General features: G+C 42.2%; 1 protein-coding gene across 1 annotated transcript in view; it reads right to left on the bottom strand.

Moving 5' to 3' along the window:
* Positions 1-3,018: 3,018 nt before the first annotated feature.
* The window catches only part of AS3MT (arsenite methyltransferase), a 30,525-nt gene continuing 6,635 nt past the window's right edge, over positions 3,019-26,908 (bottom strand). The window contains exons 7-11 of the mRNA XM_010356186.2: positions 25,240-25,321; positions 23,733-23,864; positions 23,247-23,389; positions 14,299-14,433; positions 3,019-4,058 (exon numbers count right to left, since the gene is read on the bottom strand). Coding sequence (XP_010354488.1) covers positions 3,951-4,058; positions 14,299-14,433; positions 23,247-23,389; positions 23,733-23,864; positions 25,240-25,321 — 600 coding nt within the window. The 3' untranslated portion in view covers positions 3,019-3,950. The remainder of the gene's footprint in view (positions 4,059-14,298; positions 14,434-23,246; positions 23,390-23,732; positions 23,865-25,239; positions 25,322-26,908) is intronic.

Consider the following 26,908-nt stretch of genomic DNA (forward strand, 5'->3'; position numbering starts at 1 on the left):
TACCCTCAAAAAGAGTTCATTTTTACCCTAGTGAGATCTCCCTCTACTGACTCTCAGACAAAAGAACCTTTGTTTGGACCCAAACTGTGGTGCGTGGTTGAAGAAAATTGGCAAATCACAGAAGTCAGGACAGGTACCAACAAAGTTTAAAAAATACACTCAGCAGTTTTTGTCCTCTTGGCCCATGGGGTTCATAATATTCCATTTTAGCAAACAGTGCCTAGGACAGTTCCTGGTACACAGGAGATAATTACTATTTAGCAAATGAACGAAAGGATAGACAGTTCCCATGCCTTGCCAGACTCATTTAATATAATTCCCATCTTAACTTGGTGGAATGAGTGACTACCTCAGCTGCTTCCCTGGAGCCATCCAAGTAAAAGCCAAGAATAAATAGGAGGAGCAGGCTCTGGGGCTGTCTTGGTACAAAGCCATGCCCTTTTCAGCTATGCATGACTGGATGTGGGGGTGGGGGCCTGTTGAGGCTACTGCTGGGACTCCCTGAGTTGGTAAGCTGAAAAGTTTCTACAGGCTTCCGTGATTCTTTTTTTTTTTTTTTTTTTAATTTTTTAGGCTGGACGCAGTGGCTCACGCCTGTAATCCCAGAACTTTGGGAGGCCAAGGCAGGTGGATCATGAGGTCAGGAGTTTGAGACTACCCTGGTTAACATGGTGAAACCTTGTCTCTACTAAACTTACAAAAATTAGCAGGATGTGGTGGCACACGCCTGTAATCTCAGCTACTCGGGAGACTGAGGCAAAAGAATCACTTAAACCTGGGAGGTCGAGGTTGCAGTGAGCCAAGATCATGCCACTGCACTCCAGCCTGGGCAACAGAGCAAGACTCCGTCTTGAAAAAAAATAAAAAATAAAAAAAAATAAAAATTTTATTTTTTAGAGATGGGGTCTTGCTAGGTTGCCCAGCCCAATCCCATTACTCAACATCTTTTTGGGGAACTGAGAGTTCAGAACGACAAGTAAAAAGCTAATACCCTCTCCTTGTAAATGCAAAAAAGCCTAATAAACCAAATAAACAAAACACCTCCCTTTTTTTTTTTTTTTTTGTCTGAGATAGAGTCTCACTCTGCCACCCAGGTTGGAGTGCAGTGGTGGGATCTCGGCTGACTGCAACCTCCACTTCCCAGGTTCAAGCAAGTCTTGTGCCTCAGCCACCTGAGTAGCTGAGATTATAGGCCTTGGCCACCATGCCTGGCTAATTTTTGTATTTTTAGTAGAGACAGGGTTTTGCCATGTTAGCCAGGCTGGTCTTGAACTCCTGGCCTCAAGTGATCCACTCACCTCAGCCTCCCAAAGTGCTGGGATTACAGGCATGAGCCACCACACCCAGTCAACAGAACGCCCTTCGATCAATTCCCCCTAAGCAGGGCCATCTTGTGCTCATGAAGAGCAAAGTATGCTTATTCTAGCTGTACCATTGTAGCTAATGCTGTAATGTACCATTTTCACATTAAAGTAGGTTATGACTAGATAGATACGGCGCTCTAGAACCAAGCAAGCATGTTTAAAATCAAGGTCATGAAGGTGAATAGGGCTTAAAAAGATACTACCTAGTTCTTTCCTCTGTCTGTAATAGTAAGTTAGGCTCTATAGCTGAACCTATTCAAAAATCTGAGAATTTCTCCATATTAAACAGCTTTCTTAAAACAGATGTCTATCCTATGGAATCCATTCCAATGTTTTACATGCCTTAAAATTCTCAAACCCCTAGTTCAAAATCCCCTGGACCATGCCATGCCCCTGGTTCTTTTTGTACTGAGCCCAGGGCAACTGGTTGACATCAAAACCCTTGATTGGTTGAAGGCTGTTTATTTATTTTTATTTTTTGTTTTTGAGACAGAGTCTCGCCCTGTTGCCCAGCCTGGAGTGCAGTGGCGCGATCTCGGGTCACTGCAACATCCACCCACTGGATTCAAGCAATTCTTGTGCCTCAGCCTCGAGTAGCTGGGATTGCAGGCGCGCACCACCACGCCCAGCTAATTTTTTGAATTTTTAGTAGAGACAGGGTTTCACCATGTTGCCCAGGCTGGTCTCGAACTCCTGAGCTCAAGCAATCCACCCACTTCAGCCACCCAAAGTGCTGGGATTACAGGTGTGAGCCACCGCACCCGGCCTGAAAGCTGTTATTTAAAAACTGAATTATCCAGCTCCTGATGATAATGACCATGACTTACACCTCTCTGTGTCCTCCAATAAAGTCTTCAAGTACAACTGGAATTCAAGTTATTTACCATCCTTGAACCTTTCTTTAATGTTCTTAATATTCTTTAACTATGGAAAAACTAGATCTATCATTTTGCTAAAAGTTTAACCAGGACACCTTATAAAGAAAAAGAAAACTTACCATGTTTACATCTCTTTCTTCCCTCCCCTCCCCTCCCCTTCCTCTCTCTCTCTTTCTTTGACAGAGTCTCACTCTGTCACTCAGGCTGGAGTGCAGTGGCATGATCTTGGCTCACTACAACCTCCACCTCCCAGGTTCAAGCAATTCTCGTGCCTTGGCCTCTGGAGTAGCTGGGATTACAGGCACATGCCACCACACCCGGCTAAGTTTTGAATTTTCAGTAGAGATGGGATCTCACCATGTTGGTCAGGCTGGTCTCAAACTCCTGACCTCAAGTGATCCACCCGCCTTGACCTCCCAAAGTGCTGGGATTACAGGCGTGAGCCATCATGCCCAGCCTATTTATTTGTTTTTTAGAGATAGGGTCTTGCTCTGTCACCCAGCTAGAGTGCAGTGGTGCGATCATAGCTCACTGCAGCCTGGAACTCCTGGGCTCAAGCGATCCTCTTGCTTCAGCCTCCCCAGTAGCTGGGACTACAGGTACACACCACCATGCCTGGTCATTTTTACATCTCTTAGCTCTCTTTTTAAAAAACGATCGAACTCTATTCCTGATCCAGTTAGGATAATTTACAACAGATAATCACTATGTCATCAGTCATTAGGGTAAGATATTTATTATTCATTTGTTTTCTTGAGATACTTGATTCAAAGATGTTTATGATAAATTTGTTTTCTTAATTCTGTTGCAAAAAAAGGAAAAAGAAAAAAAAAAGCATTTGCTTAAAAGCTACCTCAAAAGTTCTCCTACCAAACATGATTTGGCAATCTTTGGCATGATTAGTATGATGGCAGTAGGAGCTTTGTTTAATAAGCAAACATGATGAAAAATCCAAAAGGTGCATGCAAAAGATCAGAAGGAAGATATGCAAAAGATCAGAAGAGGGTCCTGAGACCCTCTGCCAACTGTTATTTCTTCTGATGCCTTTCCTGCTTCTTAAACAAGCCTTAAGACAGCTTCTCTGTTCCATTTCTGACCACTACGTGGCACCAGAACTTTGAATTAGGAAATAGAAAAAAGTCTGCTTAACTAGTCTTCATATGATTTGCTGTGAATCTTTAATCAATGCCTCATGAAAATTATTCATTTATTTTTTTCAGTGATTTGGAATATGGTGGCTCTCTGCCATTTGTTGTGTGTTTTTTTTTCTTTTTCTTTTTCTTTTTCTTTTTTTTTTTTTTTTTTTTTTTTTTTTTTGCTTTTGAGACAGAGTCTTGCTCTATTGCCCAGGCTGGAGTACAGTGGCACAATGTTGACTCACTGCAGCCTCCACTTCCTGGGTTCAAGAAATTCTCCTGCATCAGCCTCCTTAGTAGCTGGGACTATAGGTATGCACCACCATGCCCAGCTACTTTTTTTGTATTTGTAGTAGAGATAGGATTTTACCATGTTGGCCAGGCTGGTATCAAACTCCTGACCTCAGGTGATCTGCCTGCCTCGGCCTCCCAAAGTGCTGGGATTATAGGCATGAGCCACCATGTTCAGCCCCATTTGTTGTTTCTTATGGTCTGTGCTATGTGGAAAAGCAGGTTAAAAAACATGCAAATCACTCTTGCCCACTACTGTGATCCCCTGGTTGGCTCTAGATTTAGCAGCTTTTCTTTGTGCCACAGCAGCCTCCAGCAGCATCAGGGACACATCTGGACTTCATACTGTCAGACTCTTCTGCAAGCTTAAATGGATCTGTGATTACATCCTGTCAAAAGGCAAACCAAAATGAAAGGACAAGTTAAAGGTGTTTTGATGTACCCAAACACTAATATTTCTGTTTGACTTAAGTTGACTTATACAGAACAGAGATAAAATTTTACAATTCCATGGGGTCCTGGGAGTAACATCATTCATTCGGCCATAAAGGCACTTGCTTCCTGAAGCTTCTAATGAAATTATTTCCACTTTCAAGGTAAACTTCACTTAAAGCTTCTTAAAGATGGTCCCTATTGGGCAGAGCATTGATTTTTGCTCAGTTGATTTTGTTTTGTGGGATTGCCATTTGCATGTGCCTTTTAAACCTCTTTGGGACTGAGATACAGAAATGCTAAAACTTCTTATTTTCCCTTATTCTAATCTCCAGAAACATTTATACCAAACAGGAAACTGAGTCCCAGATGTAGGGCTGTCACTAGCAATTGCTGATGCTCAGATGAAATTGCCAACAATGGCCAGACAGATCTCAGAGGAGAGTAAGATAAGACTGCTGTATTTATTTAAAAGATAAGACTGCTGTATTTATTTTTCTTCCTTTCACCTCCAAATGAGATACCTCTAACAATAGCACCAGTGGGGCCAGAGAAAAGCCAGGTACAGAGATAAGAAATCAAGAGCATGGCGGCTGAGCATGGTGGCTTATGCCTGTAATCCCAGCATTTTGGGAGGCTGAGGCAGGTAGATCACCTGAGGCCAGGAGTTCAAGACCAACCTGGGCAATATGGCAAAATCCCATCTCTAATAAAAATACAAAAAGTTGCTGGGTGTGGTGGCACATGCCTGTATTCTCAGCTACTCAGGAGGCTGAGGCAAGAGAATCGCTCGAACCTAGGAGGTGGAGGTTGCAGTGAGCTGAGATCACACCACTACACTCCAACCTGGGTGACAGAGTGAGCCTCCATCTCAAAAAAAAAAAAAAAAAGCATGAATATACCACTTTAAGTAATGGTAATGAATTTATTATAACATAAATTTACAGTCCTACTACTTATTGCTGGTCACTGCAAAGAGAGGGGTGTACAAGGCAGGCACAGACTCTACATTCATGAAACTGATAGACTAGTGGACCATTCCCTTTACTAAAGTGACTGACTTCCTGCTGAACTTGGTCTCTCTGTCCCTCAGTGTCTTCCTTTCCGAAATGAAGAGGTCTGCCTGCATCTGGTGAGATGAGCATCTGGCAGGGGATCTCCAAGCCTGGAAGAAGGCCAGCTCTGCTGGTTGCTACTGCTAGGACTTCACATCGATTGCATTTCCAGTTCAGTATACTGGAACTCCTGCTTGAAAGGGTTTGCCCTGGCCTGGTGCGGTGGCTCATGTACTCTGGGAGTAATCCCAGCACTCTGGGAGGCCAAGGCAGCAGATCACCTGAGGTCAGGAGTTCAAGACCAGCCTGGCCACCATGGTGAAACCCCGTCTCTACTGAAAATACAAAAATTAGTTGGGCATGGTGGCTACTTGGGAGGCTGAGGCAGCATAATCGCTTGAACCCTCTTCTTCCCACTCAACGATCTATCTACCAACAGAAGATGGTGATATCAATTTCACTTCTAACTGCATGCTTCTAGTTCAAAAAGATCTCAAGACTTGAAGGAAATGAAAGGTGGGGTGCCCAGGTAAGCAGTCCTTTCCTGCACCAACATCCTGTGATTCTATGAAAAGTTTAACTATGGAGAGACAGAGTAGCACACTGGCTTAGAGTGTCAGCTCGAGAATCAGATGTGGGTGTAAATTCGCCACTTTCTTTTTTTTTTTTTTTTGAGATGGAGTCTTGCTCTGTCGCCCAGGCTGGAGTGCAGTGGCCGGATCTCAGCTCACTGCAAGCTCCGCCTCCCGGGTTTACGCCATTCTCCTGCCTCAGCCTCCCGAGTAGCTGGGACTACAGGCGCCCGCCACCTCGCCCAGCTAGTTTTTTGTATTTTTTTTAGTAGAGACGGGGTTTCACCGTGTAAGCCAGGATGGTCTCGATCTCCTGACCTCGTGATCCGCCCGTCTCGGCCTCCCAAAGTGCTGGGATTACAGGCTTGAGCCACCGTGCCCGGCCAAATTCGCCACTTTCTAGCTGTATGACTTTGGATTTGTAAATGAATCTTTCGGAGGCTCAGTCTCTCCATCTGTCAAATGAAGATAATAAGGGTTATTGTGAGGACTAAATGACAGGGTGCCTTAAACATATTAACTATTCAATAAAAGTTAATTCCTCTATATTACTGCTATGGTTGTTAATGCTTTTACTACCATTACTACTAAGACAGTCCATAGCCCTAATCCTGTTAGCATCATTTCAGATGCTGCAGTGTTTTGTTGGTTTTTTGTTTTTGAGAGGGAGTCTCCCTTTATCGCCAAGGCTGGAGTGCAGTGGCATGATCTTGGCTCACTGCAACCTCTGCCTCCCAGGTTCAAGTGATTCTCCTGCCTCAGCCTCCTGAAAAGCTGAGACTACAGGCACCCACCACCACACCCAGCTAATTTTTGTATTTTTAGTAGAGAGGGGGTTTCACCATGTTGGACAGGCTGCTCTTGAACTCCTGACCTCAAGTGATCCACCTGCCTCAGCCTCCCAAAGTGCTGGGATTACAGGCTGGAGCGACTGCGCCCAGCCAGATGCTGCAGTGTTTTAATAGTGTTAATTGTTTTAATGGCAAAATATACTTTACATATCAGGATTGAAAAGAAGATGAAGAAAAGAAAATGCAGAAGGACTTTCAAGACGTTAAGTACATGCAATACCCTGCATGCCACCTGCATGTACTGTCTGTACTCCAGTGTTTATCATAAAGGTCTTCCGTTTAAAAAAAAAAAAAAAAAGATAAGAATGTCCTTCCCTAAGAGCACAAGGTTATATTCCTAGGTCACACAGCTGTTTCATTTATTAAAATCTTCCTTCAGTGTCACTTATTCCCATTTCAAAAACTTGAAACTGACCTAAAGACATTGGCACATCTGCAGGCTGAGATAAATTAAAGCAGAAAGGAGACCTTATGTTGGGATAAACCAGTTCAAATATGTGGAATTTTACAATTTATATCTAAGGTCAAGAACCTCCTGTACATGTGTTGCATGCACACTGGGAGGGAGAACAAGGGCAGCTACACTGAAAGAAAATGGTCGTCTGCAGAAGCAAACTCATTTAATTCCTTTTTTAAAAAAAATAGCCAGAGTGGCCGGGCACAGTGGCTCACACCTGTCATCCCAGCACTTTGGGAGGTCGAGGCGGGCGGACTGCCTGAGCTCAGGAGTACGCGACCAGCCTGGGCAACGTGGTGGAACCTCGCCTCTACTAAAATACAAAAAATGAGCCGGGCATGGAGGCATGTACCTGTAGTCCCAGCTACTCAGGAAGCTGAGGCAGGAGAATTGCTTGAACCCAGGAGGCGGAGGAGTGAGCCAAGATCGTGCCACTGCACGACAGAGCCTGGGTGACAGAGTGAGACTCTGTATCAAAAAAAAAAAAAAAAAAAAATTAGCCAGAGCACACTGAAAATGCTGTAGCTCGAGGAAAGACCCTCTTTACTTGTAAGCATTATCTTCTGATCGCTTTTTTTTTTTTTTTTTTTGAGACAGAGTCTCGCTCTGTTGCCCAGGCTGGAGTGCAGTGGCACGATCTCGGCTCACTGCAAGCTCCCCGTCCTGGGTTCATGCCATTCTCCTGCCTCAGTCTCCTGAGTAGCTGGGACTACAGGCGTCAGCCACCACACCCGGCTAATTTTTTGTATTTTCAGTAGAGACGGGATTTCACCGTGTTAGCCAGGATGGTCTTGATCTCCTGACCTCGTGATCCACCCGCCTTGGCCTCCCAAAGTGCTGGGATTATAAGCGTGAGCCACCGCGCCTGGCCTTCTGATAGCTTTTATAACCAATATTTAGGAAACCAGGTTTTAGAAGAATTAGAATGATAAAAATCTTTCAAAATAAATAATTGATTCTCATGAGCAGGTTTTCTTATCAATGAACTCTCAGGAGTTTCAAAATTTCAGTGACGTATTTTTGAAATGTTTAATGAATTGAATACTCAAAAGCCAGATCTCTCTGCTTTCCAAAGTATCACCTTCTTCGAACAACAGAAGAGTCAGAACAGCAGAGTGCTGAATAATTTAATAAAGCAAAGAGAGTAAATCACTCTTCAGCTCTACAGGTGGCTTGTATACTGAGTTTGGGTTAGATTCATGCTGGTAATATTGGCTCCAGGTTTTGGGGTCCAGGATTCTTATATTTTAGGTTCAGTTAACCTTCCCCAACTACAAATGTACTGTTTTTGAAAGTGATTTCTCAAAAAGCTTTGTGCTTTTTTTTTTTTTTCTTGAGGCAGGGTCTTGCTCTGTTGCCCAGCCTGGGGTGCAGTATTGCAATCATGGCTCACTCTAACCTCCACATCCCAGGCTCAAAACAATCCTCCTGCCTCAGCCTCCCAAGTAACTGGGATTATAGGCATTTGCCACCATGCCCAGCGAATTTTTGTATTTTTAGTAGAGACACAGTTTCAGCATGTTGGCCAGCCTGCTCTTGACGTTCTGACCTCAAGTGGTCTGCCAGCCTCAGCCTCCCAAAGTGCTGAGATTGACTGGGCACAGTGGCTCATGCCTGTAATCCCAGCACTTTGGGAGGCCAAGGCAGGTGGATTGCCTGAGGTCAGGAGTTCGAGACCAGCCTGACCAACATGGTAAAACCCCATCTCTACGAAAAATACAAAAATTAGCCAGGCATGATAGTACACACCTGTAATCCCAGCTACTTGGGAGGCTGAGGCAGGAGAACCGCTTGAACCCAGGAGGTGGAGGTTGCAGTGAGCCAAGACTGTGCCATTGCACTCCAGCCTGGGCAACAAGAGGGAAGCTCTGTCTCAAAAAAAAAAAAAAAAAAAAAAGCTAGTATTGTTTTGTTGTTGCTGTTTGTTTTTGTTTTTTTGAGATGGAGTTGCGCTCTTGTTGCCCAGGCTGGGCAACCTAGGTGGGTGGCTCACCTGGTGGCGTGAGCCACCATGCCTGGCAAAGTTAGTATTACTCTAACAATGGTTTATAACTCTACTTTTTGTTTTCTACATGATTTAAGAGACCAGTGCATTTAAAATAATTACTAGTTTATGTTTTGGGGGCACAAAATGAATAAAGACATAATTTTGTGATATCAAGAACTAGAAAGACCTGGGCATGGTAGTTCATGCCTATAATCCCAGTACTTTGGGAGGCCAAGGCTGGTGGATCATCTGATGTTAGGAGTTTGAGACCAGGCTGGCCAACATGGTGAAACCCCACCTCTACTAAAAATACAAAAAATTAGCTAGGCATGGTGGCTGGCACCTGTAATCTCAGCTACTTGTGAGGCTGGGGCAGGAGAATCACTTGAACCCAGGAGGTGGCGGCTGCAGTGAGCCAAAATTGTGCCACTGCAGTCCAGCCTGGGTGATAGAGTAAAATTCTGTTAAAATAAAAAATAAAAATAAAATAAAATAAAATAAAAACTAAAACAGTTGAGAACAAGCTTTAAAGGAGCAGAATTTTAGTATGTTATTGAAGTTAAGCTGTATAAATTCAAATTAGGCTGTCATAACTGTAAGATGTTAAATATTGTCAACAAAAAGAGTCAAACTCTAAAATACTTGGAAAGATTTTTTTCTGAGCCAAATAAGTGACCAGTGGCCTGTGACACAGCCCTCAGGAGATCTGCAAACATGTGCCCCAAGTGGTCACCCTATAACTTGGTTTTATACATTTTACAGAGATATAAAACATCAATCAATACATATAATATGTACATTGGTTCAGGCCAGAAACGTGGGACAACTGGAAGTGGGGGCTTCCAGGTCATAGGCAGATTCAAAGATTTTGTGACTGGCAATTGGTTGAGTTATAATCCAGAGACCTGGGATCAATAGAAGGGAATGTCTAGGTTATGATAAAAGGTTGTGTAGACCAAGGTTTTATCATGCAGATGAAGCCTCCAGGTAGCAGGCTTTGGAGAGAACAGATTGTAAATGTTTCTTATCAGATTTAAAGAGTCCGTTCTATCAGTCTTAAGATAATGCTGGTCAGCAGTGTCTGAATTCCAAAAGGGAAGAGGGAATAATGAGGCATGTCCAACTTCTCTTTCCCTTCATGACCTGAACTAGTTTTTCAGGTTAACTTTGGAATGCCTTTGGCCAACAGAAGGGGTCCATTCAGATGGTTGGGGGTTTCGAATTTTATTTTTTATTTACTTTCTCCTCATTCTGGCCTAGATTTGTCAGAGGCAACATCAGTGGTGACCAAACTTTTATTTTATCTCATTGTGTTGCTGGGGTGGCATGGCTGCCTTCCCTGGGTTCATCCTGTCCCTTGGTGGCACCCCTATGGTCAAGGGGCTTAGAGCCAAAAGACATATAGCTAATTTGAAAGTTCTAGGCCAGGCCAGGTGTGGTGGTTCACGCCTGTAATCCCAGCACTTTGGGAGGCTGAGACAGGTTGATCACCTGAGGTCAGGAGTTTGAGACCAGCCTGACCAACATGGTGAAACCCCGTTTCTACTAAAAATATAAATTAGGGCCAGGCATGGTGGCTCATGCCTGTAATCCCAGCATTTTGGGAGGCTGAGGTGGGCAGATCACGAGGTCAGGAGTTCGAGACCAGCCTGGCCAATATGGTGAAACCCCGTCTTTACTAAAAAAAAAAAAATAGGCTGGGCGTGGTGACTCAAGCCTGTAATCCCAGCACTTTGGGAGGCCAAGATGGGCGGATCACGAGGTCAGGAGATCCAGATCATCCTGGCTAACACGGTGAAACCCCGTCTCTACTAAAAAAATACAAAAAACTAGCCGGGCGAGGTGGCAGGCGCCTGTAGTCCCAGCTAATGTACTCCCAGCTACTCGGGAGGCTGAGGCAGGAGAATGGCATAAACCCGTGAGGCGGAGCTTGCAGTGAGCTGAGGTCCGGCCACTGCACTCCAGCCTGGGCAACAGAATGAGACTCTGTCTCAAAATAAATAAATAAATAAATAAATAATAAATAAATAATAAAAATTAGCCAGGTGTGGTGGCAGGCACCTGTAGTCCCATCTACTCTGGAGGCTGAGGCAGAAGAATCGCTTGAACTGAGGAGGCGGAGGTTGCAGTGAGCCGAGATCGCACCACTGCACTCTAGCCTGGGCAACAGAGTGAGACTCCATCACGAAAAAAAAAAGAAAAAAAAATTAGCTGGGCGTGGTGGCACATGCCTGTAATCACAGCTACTCAGGAGGCTGAGGAAGGAGAATTGCTTGAACCTGTGAGGGAGAGGTTGCAGTGAGACGAGATCACGCCACTGTACCCCAGCCTAGGTGACAGAGCGAGACCCTGTCCCAAAAAAAAAGAAAGTTCTAGGCCAGATGGGAATGGATGTGGATAGGCGTTCATAAACCCTTAAAATTTCTTAATATAAAAGCCAACAAACAAAAAGCCAAAGGTGAGGTTAAAAACTTGACTTGGCCGGGCGCGGTGGCTCAAGCCTGTAATCCCAGCACTTTGGGAGGCCGAGACGGGCGGATCACGAGGTCAGAAGATCGAGACCATCCTGGCTAACACGGTGAAACCCCGTCTCTACTAAAAATACAAAAACTAGCCGGGCGAGGTGGTGGGCGCCTGTAGTCCCAGCTACTCGGGAGGCTGAGGCAGGAGAATGGCGTAAACCCGGGAGGCGGAGCTTGCAGTGAGCTGAGATCTGGCCATTGCACTCCAGTCCGGGCGACAGAGCGAGACTCCGCCTCAAAAAAAAAAAAAAAAAAAAAAAAAAAACTTGACTTATCTTTAACTTCTATGTGTTGCACTACTGTAATTTTGGTTTTAGTTACAGACTTACAGCAATTAGCTATACAAAACATAAGCATTGTTAAAACCTTTTAAGCTAAGGAATTTAGAGACTTCTGTTGTGCTACAATGTTTTTTGTGGTCTTTCAGTAATTTGTTCTAAAATTATCTATCTATCTATCTATCTATCTATCTATCTATCTATCTATCTATCTTGAGACAGAGTCTCGCTCCGTTGCCAGGCTGGAGTGCAGTGACACGATCTCGATCTCGTCTCACTGCAACCTCCGCCTCCTGGGCTCAAGCAATTCTCCTGTGTCAGCCTCCCAAGTAGCTGGAACTACAGGTGTATGGCATCATGCCCAGCTAATTTTTTTTTTTTGTATTTTAGTAGAGATGGGGTTTCACCATGTTGCCCAGGCTGGTCTCAAACTTCTGAGCTCAGGCAATCTGCCCACCTTGGCCTCCCAAAGTGCTAGGATTACAGGTGTGAGCCACTGTGCCTGGCCTCTTCTAAAATTTTAAAAAATATTTATGTTATCTGCATAAATCTCATAACTCAGAGTATTAAACCTAGGAGGCTTTGACATGAGGTACCTTTATATCCTTTCAGTAAGAATTTTCTTTTCATTCTACAGGAAGCAGGAAATTCTTTATGGTTGGGATGGATGAAAAGGTGCCACACACATAATAACCCAGGAGGCAGAGTCCCTTATTTTACCAGCTGTTTAGGTATCTGTGTGCCCATTTTTTATTTGGAGGGTCTGAACTACTCCTCTCAAAACTGGCCCTTAGAGTCTCACACAGCTACCTCTTCTGTGATAGGTCCCTGGGCCTAGAGAAGGGTGCTTATATAATTTTAGCAGCAAGGAATTTGCAGTGAAAAGCAGATTAGGACTAGTGCGATTCCAAATAGGAATTCTCTAGCCTTAGAATACCATGATGCTGGTTTCCTTGGAAGTAAAAGAAGGAGATATAAATAACATTAATAATATGACAGTCAGAAGAGTATTCGTGTATCAGAACATAAAAAGGAACCTATTCCATTTAGGGCACAAACTAAAAACATGAAGAAAAATTATAACCTGGTTTATCTTTAGAGGGTTATTGTAGCCAATAAATAATTAATGATTCAATATGCATTCAAAAACAAAAGTCCAGGCTGGAAATCTAGTAACAAGTATTATAGTTTTCCTTTGAAACCATTTCTCTCTCTAGCCTTTTTTTTTTTTTTTTTGAGACAGAGTCTCACTCTGTTGCCCAGGCTGAAGTGCAGTGGTTTGCCCTCCACCTCTCTGAGCTCAAGCAATCCTCCCATTCCAGTCTCTTGAGTAGCTGGGATTACCGGCATGCACCACCATACCCAGCTAATTTTTTGTATTTTTGGTAGAGATGGGGTTTCAACATGTTGCCCAGGCTGGTCTCAAACTCCTGGGCTCAAGCAATCTGCCTGTCTCAGCTTTCCAAAGTGCTGGGATTATGAGTGTGCACTTCTGCGCCCAGCTCGTCCTTTTATACTAAAGACAAATTATAGTAAGGCCACTTTGTGTGCTAAATAAATTTTAGGCTTCTTATACTTTGCCTGATCATTTGCATAAAGTCCAGCAAGAATTTGGCCATATAGCCCTTTTCAAGTTGGCTTTGCTGGAACTTTACCTAAAAATGTTATTCCAGTCAAAACCTTGGTAAAATAACCAAGGGTCTCCAATTGTCCTGTTTTGAAAGAAAAGACTCTTACTAAATTTATGCAAATAACTGTATTATTATAAAATCAGAATACTCACGAAAGGTTTCTGAATTTTGGAGAACTTGTTAAAGTAGGTAGAATAGCTAGTCAGGCGTGAGCAGGGCAGGAGAGGGCTCCCCCCACCGACTCCACCAGGAATGTCAGGCCAGCATTAAGTGATGATCAAGTGGTTGTTAACTGTCTCTCGAAAATCACAGTTGGTCGCAGACAGCAGCAGGGAAGGAAGTCTCGCAATAAACAGAAACACCTGAAACTGGTGATCGGCAGCTTCCCAATAAGATCTCAGGAGTTGGGCAAGTGGGCTCAAGCATGCACATTAAGAGGCAAAATGGTAGTGTTTAACTGGTATATAACCTTCTAACAACATTTGACCAGTAAGAGAAGCGTGCCTCAAGAGAGTATGCATACTGGCCGGGCACAGTGGCTGACGCCTGTTATCCCAGCACTTTGGGAGACCTGAGGTCAGGAATTCAAGACCAGCCTGGCCAAGATGGCGAAAACCCATCTCTACTAAAAAATGCAAAAATTATCTGGGCGTGGTGGTGGGTGCCTGTAATTCCAGCTAATTGGGAGGCTGAGGCAGGGAGAATTGCTTGAACCCAGGAGGCAGAGGTTGCAGTGAACCAAGATCGCACCACTGCACTCCAGCCTGGGTGAAAGAGAGACTCCATCTCAAAAATAAATAAATAAAATAAAATAGTTCTCTGAGGTAGTGAAAGCCAGACAAACCTTTAACTCTAAAGCAGAACAGCCTCCAGATGTTGGCAACTTCTCTCCAATTGGTCTGATCAGAAAATCTTGAGCAAATCGTGAATTCTTCAAGATAGCTGCTGTTTCTTCATCCACTTCAACAATTTCACCTTCCTAAACAGTAGTATAAAAAAACATATACTAAGAGTTGCAACTTTAGTCTCAATAGAAGAAAAATGCCCAGAAGTACCGTTTTCTCCACATCCTCACCAGCACTAATCCTTACACACTGTTGGTGGGAATTTAAATTAGTACAGCCATTATGGAAAACAGTATGGAGATTCCTCAAAAAATTAAAAATAGAACTACTATATGACCCAGCAATCCCCCTACTGGGTATATATCTTAAAAAAATGAAATTGGCCAGGCACAATAGCTCATGCCTGTAATCCCAGCACTTTGGGAGGCTGAAGCGGGTCAGGATCATGAGGTCAGAAGTTCGAGACCAGCCTAGCCAATATGATGAAACCCCCATCTCTACTAAAAATATTAAAAAATTAGCCGGGTATGGTGGCATGTGCCTGTAATCCAAGCTATTCAGGAGGCTGAGGCAGAAGAATCTCTTGAACCCAGGAGGCGGAGGTTATAGTGAGCTGAGATCACACCACTTCTTTCCAGCCTGGACAACAGAGTGAGACTCTATCTCAAAAAAAAAAAAAGAAAAGAAAAGAAAAAGAAAATGAAATCAGTATGTCAAGGAAATATCTGCACTCCTAATATCTGCACAACTAACGCTGACTGTTGACTGCAGCATTAATCACAATAACCAAGATATGGAATCAACCTATCCATCAATGGATGAATGGATGAGGAAAATGTGGCATGTATACACAATGCAATACTATTCAGATTTTTAAAAAGAAGGAAATCCTGTCAGTTGCAGCAACATGCATGGAACTGCAGGTCATTATGTTAAGAGAAATAAGGCAAACACAGAAAGACAAATATCATGTTCTCACTGATACGTGGAAGCTAAAAAAGTGGATCTCATTAAGATAGAGAGTATACTGATAGCTACCAAAGGCCAGAAAAAGTACAGAATGGGGGAGATAAAGAGAAGTTGATTAATGGTTACAAATATAGGGTTTGATGAAATAAATAAGACCTAGTGTTTGATATATCAGTAAAGTGACTAGTTTACAATAATATATATATTTCAAAATAGCTAGAAGACAATAATTTGAATGTTTCTAACATAAAAGACAGGGCCAGGTGTGGTGGCTCACACCCGTAATCCCAGCACTTTGGGAGGCTGAGGCGGATGGATCACCTGAGGTCAGGAGTTCGAGACCAGGCTGACCAACATGGTAAAACCCCGTCTCTACTAAAAATACAAAATTAGCCAGGCATGGTGGCACATGCCTGTAATCCCAGCTACTCGGGAGACTGAAGCAGGAGAATTGCTTGAGCCTGGGAGGCAGAGGTTGTGGTGAGCCAAGATCGCACCATTGCACTCCAGCCTGGGCAAAAAGAGCAAAACTCCGTCTCAAAAAAAAAAAAAAAAGAAAGAAAGAAAAGACAAATATTGAAGGTGATAGTTATCCCAATTACACTAATTTGATCTTTACAATTATATTAATGTATTAAATTATCATATGAACCCCCCAAAATATCTATATCAATTTAATTATGCATCAATTTTAAAAAAATGTTGTCTTTATGTATAAATAATAACACTGAATGAAAATGGACTCAATTCTTCAATTAAGAGGCATAGTGCTGGCCGGGCACGGTGGCTCAACCCTGTAATCCCAGCACTTTGGGAGGCCGAGGCGGGCGGATCACGAGGTCAGGAGATCGAGACGAGACCATCCTGGCTAACACGGTGAAACCCCGTCTCTACTAAAAAATACAAAAAAATAGCCGGGCGAGGTGGCGGGTGCCTGTAGTCCCAGCTACTCGGGAGGCTGAGGCAGGAGAATGGTGTAAACCCGGGAGGCGGAGTTTGCAGTGAGCTGAGATCTGGCCACTGCACTCCAGCCTGGGTGACAGAGCGAGACTCCTTCTCAAAAAAAAAAAAAAAGAGGCATAGTGCTGTGAAAAAGCTTGTGGCAAAGAGGGGCATAAAAAGAAGCAGGTTCTGACGTTCACCCTTGACTGCACCCACCTTGTAGAAAATGGAATCATAGATGCTGCCAATTTTGAGCAGTTTTTGCAAGAGAGGATCAAAGTGAATGGAAAAGCTGGGAATCTTGGTGGAGCATTATAACCATCGAAAGGAACAAGAGCAAGATCACTGTGACTTCTGAGGTAGCTTTTCCAAAAGGTATTTGAAATATCTCACCAAAAAATATTTGAAGAATAATCTATGTGATTGGTTGTGTGTAGTTGCTAACAGCAAAAAGAGTTATTATGAATGAAGTTACTTCCAAATTAACCTGGACGAAGAAGAGGAGGAAGGTGAATATAAAAATTTATTTATCTGGAATATTTTGTATGAGTTCTTGAATAAAACTTGGGAACCTCCACCCCCAAAAAAGGAATAGAGTGGCTGAATGCATACAAAAATCGGACCCAATTATATGCTGCCTACAAGAAACCTACTTTATAAAAATACTGAAAGCGAAGGGGTGGAAAAAAGACATTCCAAGCAACTGGAAACCAAAAAAGAACAGGAGCAGCTATACTTATATCAGATAAAATAGACTATGAATCAAGGCTGTCAAAAAAAGCAAAGAAGGTCACTATATAATGATAAAGGGGTCCGTTCAGCAAGAGGATATAAGTATGTATGCACCCAACATTGGAACTCCGAAGTATATAAAGCAAACATTAATAGATCTAAAAGAAGAAATATACTGTAATGCAATAGTAGTAGGGGACTTTAACACCACACTTCACTCTCAGTAAGACAGATCATCCAGGCAGAAAATAATAAAGAAACATTAAATTATATACTAGCTCAAAGAGGCCTAGCTGACATTTACAGAACATTTCACCCAACTGCTGCAGAATAGACATTGTGCTCAATAGCACATAGAACATTCTCCAGCATAGACTATATCTTAGGCCACAAAACAAGTCTTAACAAATTCAAAAAAGTAGACATCATAACAAGTATCTTTCTCACCACAATGGAGTAAAATTAGAAATCAATAACAAGAACCTTGGAAAATACACAAACACATGGAAATTAAACAACATACTACTGAATAACCAATGGGTCCATGAAGAAATTAGGAGAAACATTTAAAATTTCTTGAAACAAATGAAAATGGAAATACAACATGCAAAAATCTATGGGATACAGCAGAAGCAGCACTAAGAGGAAAGTTTACAGCAATAAATGCCTATATCAAAAAAGTAGAAAGATTTCAAATAAGACCAGGTGTGGTGGCCCACGCCTGTAATCTCAGCACTTTGGGAGGCCAAGGCAGGTGGATTGCTTGAGCCCAGGAGTTCAAGGGCAGCCTGGGCAACATGGTGAAAGCCTGTCTCTACAGAAAATACAAAAATCAGCCAGGCATGGTAGCCTGTAGTCCCAGCTACTTCGGATGCTGAGGTAGGAGGATCGCCTGAGCCCAGGAGGTCAAAGCTGCCATGAACCATGATTGCACCACTGCACTCCAGTCCGGGTGACAGAGTGAGACCCTGAGAAAGAAAGAAAAAGAAAGGAAGGAAGGGCAGGGTGCGGTGGCTCACACCTGTAATCCCAGCACTTTGGGAGGCTGAGGCGGGCAGATCACAAGGTCAGGAGTTCAAGACCAACCTGGACAATATGGTGAAACCCCGTCTCTACTAAAAATAAAAAATAAAAAAAAATAGCCAGGTGTGGTGGTGCATGCCTATAATCCCACCTACTTGGAAGGCCGAGGCAGGAGAATCTCTTGAACCTGGGAGATGGAGGTTGCAGTGAGCCGAGATTTTGCCACTGCACTCCAGCTTGGGCGACAGAGCAAGATTCCGCCTCAAAAAAAAAAAAAAAAAAAGAGAGAGAAAGAAAAGAAAAAAGAAAATTGCTAAAAGAGTAGACTTTAAGTGGTCTCATCACAAATAAATGGTGAATATGTGAGGTAATGCATTTTAATTTTCTTGATTTAGTCATTCCATAATGTACACGTATGTCAAAACATCCTGTTGTACACCATAAATATATATATACAATTTTAAAAATTTGTCCATTAAAAAAATAAATACTGGGGGGAATTTTAGGGCTTTGGACTATTGGGGTTTTTTTGTTTGTTTGTTTGTTTGTTTGTTTGTTTTTGAGATGGAGTCTTGCTCTGTTGCCCAGGCTGGAGTGCAGTGGCACGATCTTGGCTCACTGCAACCTCCACCTCCCAGCTTAAAGCGATTCTCCTGCCCCAGCTTCACAAGTAGCTGGGATTACAGGCATGCGCCACCATGCCTGGCTAATTTTTGTATTTTTAGTGGAAATGGGGTTTCACCATGTTGGTCAGGCTGGTCTCGAACTCCTGACCTAAGGTAATCCATCCGCCTCAGCCTCCCAAAGTGCTGGGATTACAGGTGTGAGCCACCGCACCCGGCCAAGGACTGGTGGTTTTTAAAATGCATTTCTGTCTGGGCACAGTGGCTCACATCTACAATCCTAGTACTTTGGGAGGCCGAGGCAGGTGGATCAACTGAGGTCAGGAGTTTAAGACCAGCCTGGCCAACATGGTGAAACCCTGTCTCTACTAAAAATACAAAAATTAGCTGGGTGTGTTGGCGCCCGCCTGTAGTCCCAGCTACTGGAGAGGCTGAGGCAGGAAAATCACTTGAACCAGGGAAGCTGAGGTTGCAGTGAGTCGAGACTGCACCACTATACTGTAGCCTGGGCAACAGAGCAAGACTCCATCTCAAAAAAAAAAAAAAAAATATATATATATATATATATATATATATAAAATTTTGCTTAAAAATAATTGTATTAAAAATGGTTTTTGAAAACCACTGGAACAAATCAATGGTTTCAAAGGCCCATCCCACTCTGATTCTATGAATCTACTGGCGTAGGCAGCACATCAAGGAGCAGTGCATTAGTGAAAAGCATTAAGGGCTCCACCATACCAAGGAGTATTTAAGAAATCTGAAGATGTGGCCTGGCCAGGCACGGTGCCTCACGCCTGTAATCCCAGCACTTTGGGAGGCCGAGGTGGGTGGATTACCTGAGGTCAGGAGTTCAAGACCAGCCTGGCCAACATGGTGAAACCCTGTCTCTAATAAAAATACAAAAATTAGCGGGGTGTGGTGGCACACGCCTGTAATCCCTGCTACTCAAGAGGCTAAGGCAGGAGAATCAGCTTGAATCCGGGAGGCAGAGGTTGCAGTGAGCCGAGATTGAGTCACTCACTGCACTCCAGCCTAGGTGACAGAGCAAGACTCCATCTCAAAAATAAATAAATAAATAAATAAATAAATTTGAAGATGCTTAGCCAGGTGTAGTCCCAGACTTGGAAGGCTGAGGTGGAAGGATCCCTTGAGGCCAGGAGTTCAAGACTATAGTGGGCTATGCTTACACCTGTGAATAGCCACTGTACCCCAGTGTGGGCAACATAGCAAGATCGTGTGTCTAAATAAAGAAATAAATAAATGTTTTAAATTAAAAAAAAAAAAATCTGGAGATGCTATTTAAACCAAAAAATCAGAAGAAGCCGGGCACAGTAACACATGCTTGCAACTTTGGGAGGCTGAGGTGGGAGAACTGCTTGAGGCTAGGAGTTCGAGACCAGACTGGGCAATATAAGAACCTGTCTCGGCTGGGCGCAGTGGCTCACACCTGTAATCCCAGCACTTTGGGAGGCCGAGGCAGGTGGATCACGAGGTCAGGAGATGGAGACCACCCTGGCTAACACAGTGAAACCCCGTCTCTACTAAAAATACAAAAAATTAGCCAGGTGTGGTGGCGGGCACCTGTAGTCCCAGCTACTCAGGAGGCTGAGGCAGGAGAATGCAAAAACCTGGGAGGCGGAGCTTGCAGTGAGCTGAGATTGGGCCACTGCACTCCAGCCTGAGCAACACAGCAAGACTCCATCTCAAAAAAAAAAAAAAGAAGAAGAAGAACCTGTCTCACCAATAAAAAATTAAAAATAAAAAATTAAAAATAAAAAATTAGCCAGGCATGGTGACACATGCCTGTAGTCCCAGCTACTTGTGAGGCTGAGGTGGGAGAATCACTTGAGCCCACGAGTTTGAGGTTACAGTGAGCTATGCACCACTATACTCCAGCATGAGTGACAGAGACCCTGTCTCTAAAATAGATAAATAAATAAATCAGAAAAATGAAATATTAATAGGAAGTTCTTCCACCTTTGGAATAAATAATGACTGTATCTTCTTTTCACTGAAATTGCAGTATGTACCCAGTGTTTTGCTACGTTATTGCTAATCTTTATAGAAATTCTGCAAAGCAAGTATTATTATCCCTGCTTTTACCATAGAACAAACTGTAACCCAACGAATTTTGATGACTTCTTCAAGTTTACCCAAGTAATAAATAATAGAGCCAGAAAACATATACAATTCTGTGTTCCTCAGTAAATGAGATTAGCGTCTAATGAGTAGCACGCCTTTACTAACTTACTAAGTTGTAATATAAAATGATCTTTATTTAGTTAATTGCCAGAGAGATTTAGCGTAATTTTGCTCTGGAGTCAGTAAATCAAGTCAGCTTGGATCATTCACCTTAACTTTTCCTTTAGCAGTCATTTCCACTAGTTTCCATTAAGTAGTGTTCTATAAACTTTGATCCAAAGCAGAATCAATGTCTTATACATCTTGTGACTTAAAGTTCTGTGACTGTGATGCATGTGAGTGTTCTGACTTCATCTGTTCCTCTGACTACGGTGTTTCACTTATGGCATTCATAGGATGAAATGAATGACTGCCCAGAATGAGAATTTGTCCAGATTATTCAGATAAACATCATAAAGCAGAATACATGAATAAATAAGTAGAACATTAATAAAATTCCAAAATACTCAATGGGAAATGACTAGTAATATAGGCTTTCAAGAGTTGGCACCTTTTAGCTATATTTGCAGATACTCTGGGATTTTAAGGAACAGAGAAAACAGCAAAGTTGACTAAATTTTATATTTCTTGTCCTCTAAATATTTTGATAATTTCTGGATTGGTGCAGTGATGTTTTTGTTCCTTCCATATTTATAAATGAAACACCTTTTTTTTAGTGTTTCTAAACCTCAAATCTACTTGGCTTGAAATCAAGTGGTTGGAACACTGTTTGACTTTTATTTGAAGCATGTTGTTGATTGAAAATTTCATTGAGGAAGTTTTCAATCAGTGTGATCAGTTTGATTCTGTAATGAGCACAGCAACTAATATTTTGAGGAGCTCTGTTTTGAGGACCAATGCTTAAGGTAGACTTTGTTCGTAAACAATATCCCAATAGATTTGTTGACTTCAGGTCTGGTTTTTTGTTTGCTTTTTGTTTTTTGTTTTTTTCTAATAGAATTAAGAATTCTAATGTTGAAAAACTATGCAAATTTGTATGCAACAAAGCCTAGAAAAGAGAAATGTAGATTGAATCATAATCTAAATCATGGTATGATACAACAGGGAAAGTTTTGGTGCCATAATTTCTCCTTTCACTGGTATTGGACTTAAATCAGTTAAAATGTATTTCTGTACCACAATTTACGCTTCAATAAAAGTTTAATTGTCTAGTGACATTCAGAAAAAAATAAAAAATAATAATAATAGAGCCAGAATTTGAACCCAGGTATCTGATTCCAAAGCCTGAGCTTTCCCATTTTGAGAAAACAAATCTTACTATACACAGGGCAGTAAAAACGCCAATTAGTGCCATCATTGAACATTAAAATTTCTTAATTCCTTGACAAAATTAAACAATTGAAATACTATTGTACATACTCCTACTTTTTTCCATCCTACTTCTCTATAACTCTATTAATCCAATGTCTGAATGAGGTTTCCTGTAAAAAGTTTTCTTAGGTGGTTAATGGTATTGTGATTATGGGACACATGCTGAAATATTTAAGGGTAAAATGTCATAATATCTGCAACTTATTTTCAATGGCTCAGCAAATAAATATATATATATATATATATACACATAAACACAAACATGGAAAAATGTTCTCAATTGCTGAAATATTGGTAATGCATATATGGGTATTCATTGTACTATCAACTTTTCTGTATTCAACAGCTTTTTTTTTTTTTTTTTTTTTTTTGAGACAGAGTCTCGCTCTGTTGCCCAGGCTGGAATGCAATGGCATGATCTCAGCTCACTGCAACCTCTGTCTCCTGGGTTCAAGCAATTCTCCTGCCTCAGCCTCCCAAGTAGTTGGGATTCCAGGCACCCACCACCACGCCCGGCTAATTTTTGTATTTTTAGTAAAGACGGGGTTTTGTCATGTTTGTGAGGCTGGTCTCGAACTCCTGACCTCAGGTAATCTGCCTGCCTTAGCCTACCAGAGTGCTGGGATTATAGGTGTAAGCCACCGCACCCGGCCAAAAACATTTTTATAATAAATATTGAGGGCTGGGCACGGTGGTTGACGCCTGTAATCCCAGCACTTTGAGAGGCTGAGGTGGGCAGATCACTTGAGCCCAGGAGTTCAAGACCAGTCTGGGCAACATGGTAAAACCCTGTCTCTACAAAAAATACAAAAATTAGCCAGGTGTGTTGGTGCGCCTATAGTCCCAGCTACTCAAGAGCCCGAGGTGGGAGGATCGCTTGAGCCCAGGAGATTAAGGCTGCAGTGAACTGTGATTGTGCTACTGCACTCCAGCCTGGGTGACAGAGCGAGACCCTGTCGATAAATAAATATTGGGGAAAACATGCTTTTTTACTCCACTTGAAACACACACATACATTTAAACACACACACAAACAAACCAACACCAGAAAAGTGGGAAGCAATGGAAAGTCAAGAAAAGATAGCTGGAGCAAGGGCAAGAGCAGAAATAATGCCAGCAGTCATGGAAGTTGTTTTATTTACCTTAAATGTAAAATTGGCATCAAACTTTAGTTCTTTTTCATGTCCTGTAATTCCTCCATTGTAAATAACTTGGCATCTCTTGGTTGGTCCCGTCTTAGAGCATTTGAAGAGGCGAAATGTTGCAGAAACAAAACGACAGTCACCTAAAAACAGAATTTATTCATGGTTCATCTCCAGCACTCCCCCAGTTGCTGCCTTGCTCAGCAGACAAGGAGCAAACACATTGTAAAGATGACTTTCTTCTTTGCATGTCATCAATTATCTTTCTGGGCACTTCACTCTATTTACTGAATGACTTCAAAGTGCTTTATTAAATATCAAAATTGGGGGGGGAGGTGCTAACCATTATACAGGAGACAATATAGCTATTTCCAGATAACACAAAGTATCCCTCAATGAGACTCCCTCAGAAGCCACTTACTAATCACCACATTTCACTCATTCAAGCTGTAGTTATAATAGTCCCTGCTGTCTGTCATATCTTACCGATAACTCTTTCCAGTTCCTTGTTTTGAATTGTAATGAGATTGGCAGTGACCAAACGTGGAGGGCAGAACCCAATTTTTTGAGCAAGGATAGCAAGTTCCTTCCAGTACAAAGCACCACCCAGACACTCACCTAAAAACCAAAAAGCAAAACAACAACAACAACAACAACAAAAATCCACAGACCAACCAACACTTAATACAGTATTAAGGGAATTATTATTCTATATAATTAATTAGGACATGGTATCAGTTAAAACATAGATCCTAGCAGTAGAAGCTAACTTGAGCATCCCCCCAAGGTCTAGAAAGCCATGGTTAAGATTGGGTGTGCTCCTGACAGTCTCTGGGAACCATTCTTCAGGAGACTCACTGGTGGATTGGTTCTACTCAGCTGCAAGCATAATATTCATGTATGCAGTAGGCCACATTCTGAAAAGCACTATGTTATGTGAATAAAGTAGTATAAAAAATAATTTGTAGGTCAAGCATGGTGGCTCACGCCTGTAATCCCAGCACTTTGGGAGGCAGAGGTGGGCAGATCACGAGGTCAGGTGTTGGAGACCAGCCTGGCCAACAGTGTGAAACCCCATCTCTACTAAAAATACAAAAATTAACTGGGCATGGTGGCAGGCACCTGTAATCCCAGCTAGTCGGGAGGCTGAGGCAGGAGAATCACTTGAACCCGGGAAGTGGAGGTTGCAGAGAACCAAGATTGCCCCCCTGCACTCCAACCTGGGTGACAGAGCGAGACTCCATCTCAAAAAAAAAAAAAAAAAAAAAAAAAAAGAGGTTATCACTGGGTTATATGATTATAAGTAACTTTTTTTAAGAGATAGGGTTTTACTATGACACCCAGGCTGTACCTGAACTCCTTGGCTCAAGCAATCCTCCCGACTCAGCCTCCCAAATATCTGGGGTTACAGGTGTGTGCCACTGTGTCCAGCTTAGTAATTTTTTCTTTCGTTTTTTTTTCATTTTCCAACTTATTAACAGTACCTATTTATTATTACATAGTAAGAATAAAGTTAATATTATTTTAAGAATAAGAACTTTTAATTTCATAGTCAGACTGATGAAAAGCATGCATTAATCTCAACTTCCAGAGACTATTAAAATGGTAATAAAAGAATAAAGAACACAATAATGATGAGAACATAAGGGGACTAAGAGGGCACCAGCTCGGGAACAATTGTCTTCATTTCCAAACTAGAGTTTTCAAAGTATTTTTCCCATTCTTTATCCCATTTAATCTTCATAACAGCCCTATAAGGCAGATTGTATTATTATTTACATTTTACAATTTGGAAAATGATAACTCGAAGAGATGAATTAAACTATCCAAAGCCCTATCATTTTTGAATGGCAGAGGAAGAATGGAACCTTGGCCTCATGGCCTAACCCCATGTGATCTCACGTCATAAAGCCTCATCCTGGCTATTAGCAGAAAGGAGTTCTGCACATGAACAACCATCTGCCTTAATACCAAACTAAACAAAATCACCTACCCCATAAAACTTTGTGTGTCCTGATTTCTTCTGGCAGTTCAAGGCTCGTATAGACGTCACTGAAATATAACTCCCCACCATGCTGAAACAGAGCCATATTAGTCCAAACAAGATTAATGATTACATTGATCCTAAATAACAAAGGAAAGAATAGGGGAACAAAATCAAATTTAAAAATCAATAGCAATGTTTAAGCTGACCCTTTTTGAACAAATAACAGCTGCCTCTTTAGTTATAATCAATAGTCAAGTGCCAAGGTTTTTTCCTCCCAGTGGCTTATCCAACAGGTAATAAAATCACATTCTAAGACTGTCTCCTAAATAAAGATTTTCAGATTACTTAAATTTAAATTTTTAGCCAATCTGAACCAAAAGCAGCCCCAGGTCATTGTAGAACTAACAGACGGTATAATCAGTATTCATAATCTTTTGTCTCTTAAGAATAGTATAACTTTGCCAGGTATGATGGCTCAGGCCTCTAATCCCAGTGACTCAGGAGGCTGAAGTGGGAGGATTGCTGGAGGACAGCAGTTTGAGACTAGCCTTGGCAACATTGGCAACACAGCAAGACCCTCTCTCCAATATAGAAATTTAAAAATTAGCTGGGCATGGGGGCATGTGCCTGGAGTCCCAGCTACTCAAGAGGATTGTTTGAGCCCAGGAGTAAGAGGGTACAGTGAGCTATGATAGTGACACTGCACTCCAGCCTGGGTGACAGCAAGACCCCATTTCTATTAAAAAATATACCTTTTTGTAATGTTGTTATTTACTTTTATAACAACACATTATATCTTTAAAATATTATCCTTAAAATGTAAGGCAAATGAGTGATCAGGAACTTAACATTTTATTTAGCTAATTTCAAAAATCTGGAAACCTGGAGACCTATATTCTACAATGGTGTTTCTACCTTTTATAAGTACATTTTTGGTGGAGATAAGTAAACTGGCATGTAAAATGACATACTAACAAATACATCACTAAATCATTAAATCATTTCTATACAGATACTTGTATTTGAGTACTATGACAGCTTTGTAAACCAAAAATCTCAAAACTATGTTGTTAATTTAAAAAAATTCTTTGGCCGGGTGCAGCGGCTCATGCCTGTAATCCCAGCACTCATGACCAAGGTGGATCATGAGGTCAGGAGTTCGAGACCAGCCTGGCCAATATGGTGAAACCTTGTCTCTACTAAAAGTACAAAAATTAGCTGGGCATGGTGGCACATGCCTATAGTCCGAGCTACTAGGGAGGCTGAGGCAGAAGAATTGTTTGAACCCAGGAGGCGGAGGTGGCAGAGAGCTGAAATCCTGCCACTGCGCTCCAGCCTAGGCAACAGAGTGAGACTCCGTCTCAAAAAAAAAAAATTTTAGAGGCAGGGGTCTCACTATATTGCCCAAGCTGGACACAAACTCCAGAGCTCAAGCAATCCTCTTGCCTCAGCATCCAAGTAGCTAGGAGCACAGGCACGTACCACCCACCCAGCTAAAATCTTTTTTTTTTTTGAGATGGAGTCTCGCTCTGTCTCCCAGGCTGGAGTGCAGTGGTGAGATCCCGGCTCATTGCAACCTCTGCCTCATGGGTTCAAGCGATTCTCCTACCTCAGCCTCTCGAGGAGCTGGGATTACAGGCACATGCCACCACACCCAGCTAATTTTTGTATTTTT

The sequence above is a fragment of the Rhinopithecus roxellana genome, chromosome 11, assembly GCF_007565055.1.
Source record: "Rhinopithecus roxellana isolate Shanxi Qingling chromosome 11, ASM756505v1, whole genome shotgun sequence".
In the NCBI taxonomy this organism is placed as follows: Eukaryota; Metazoa; Chordata; class Mammalia; order Primates; family Cercopithecidae; genus Rhinopithecus; species Rhinopithecus roxellana.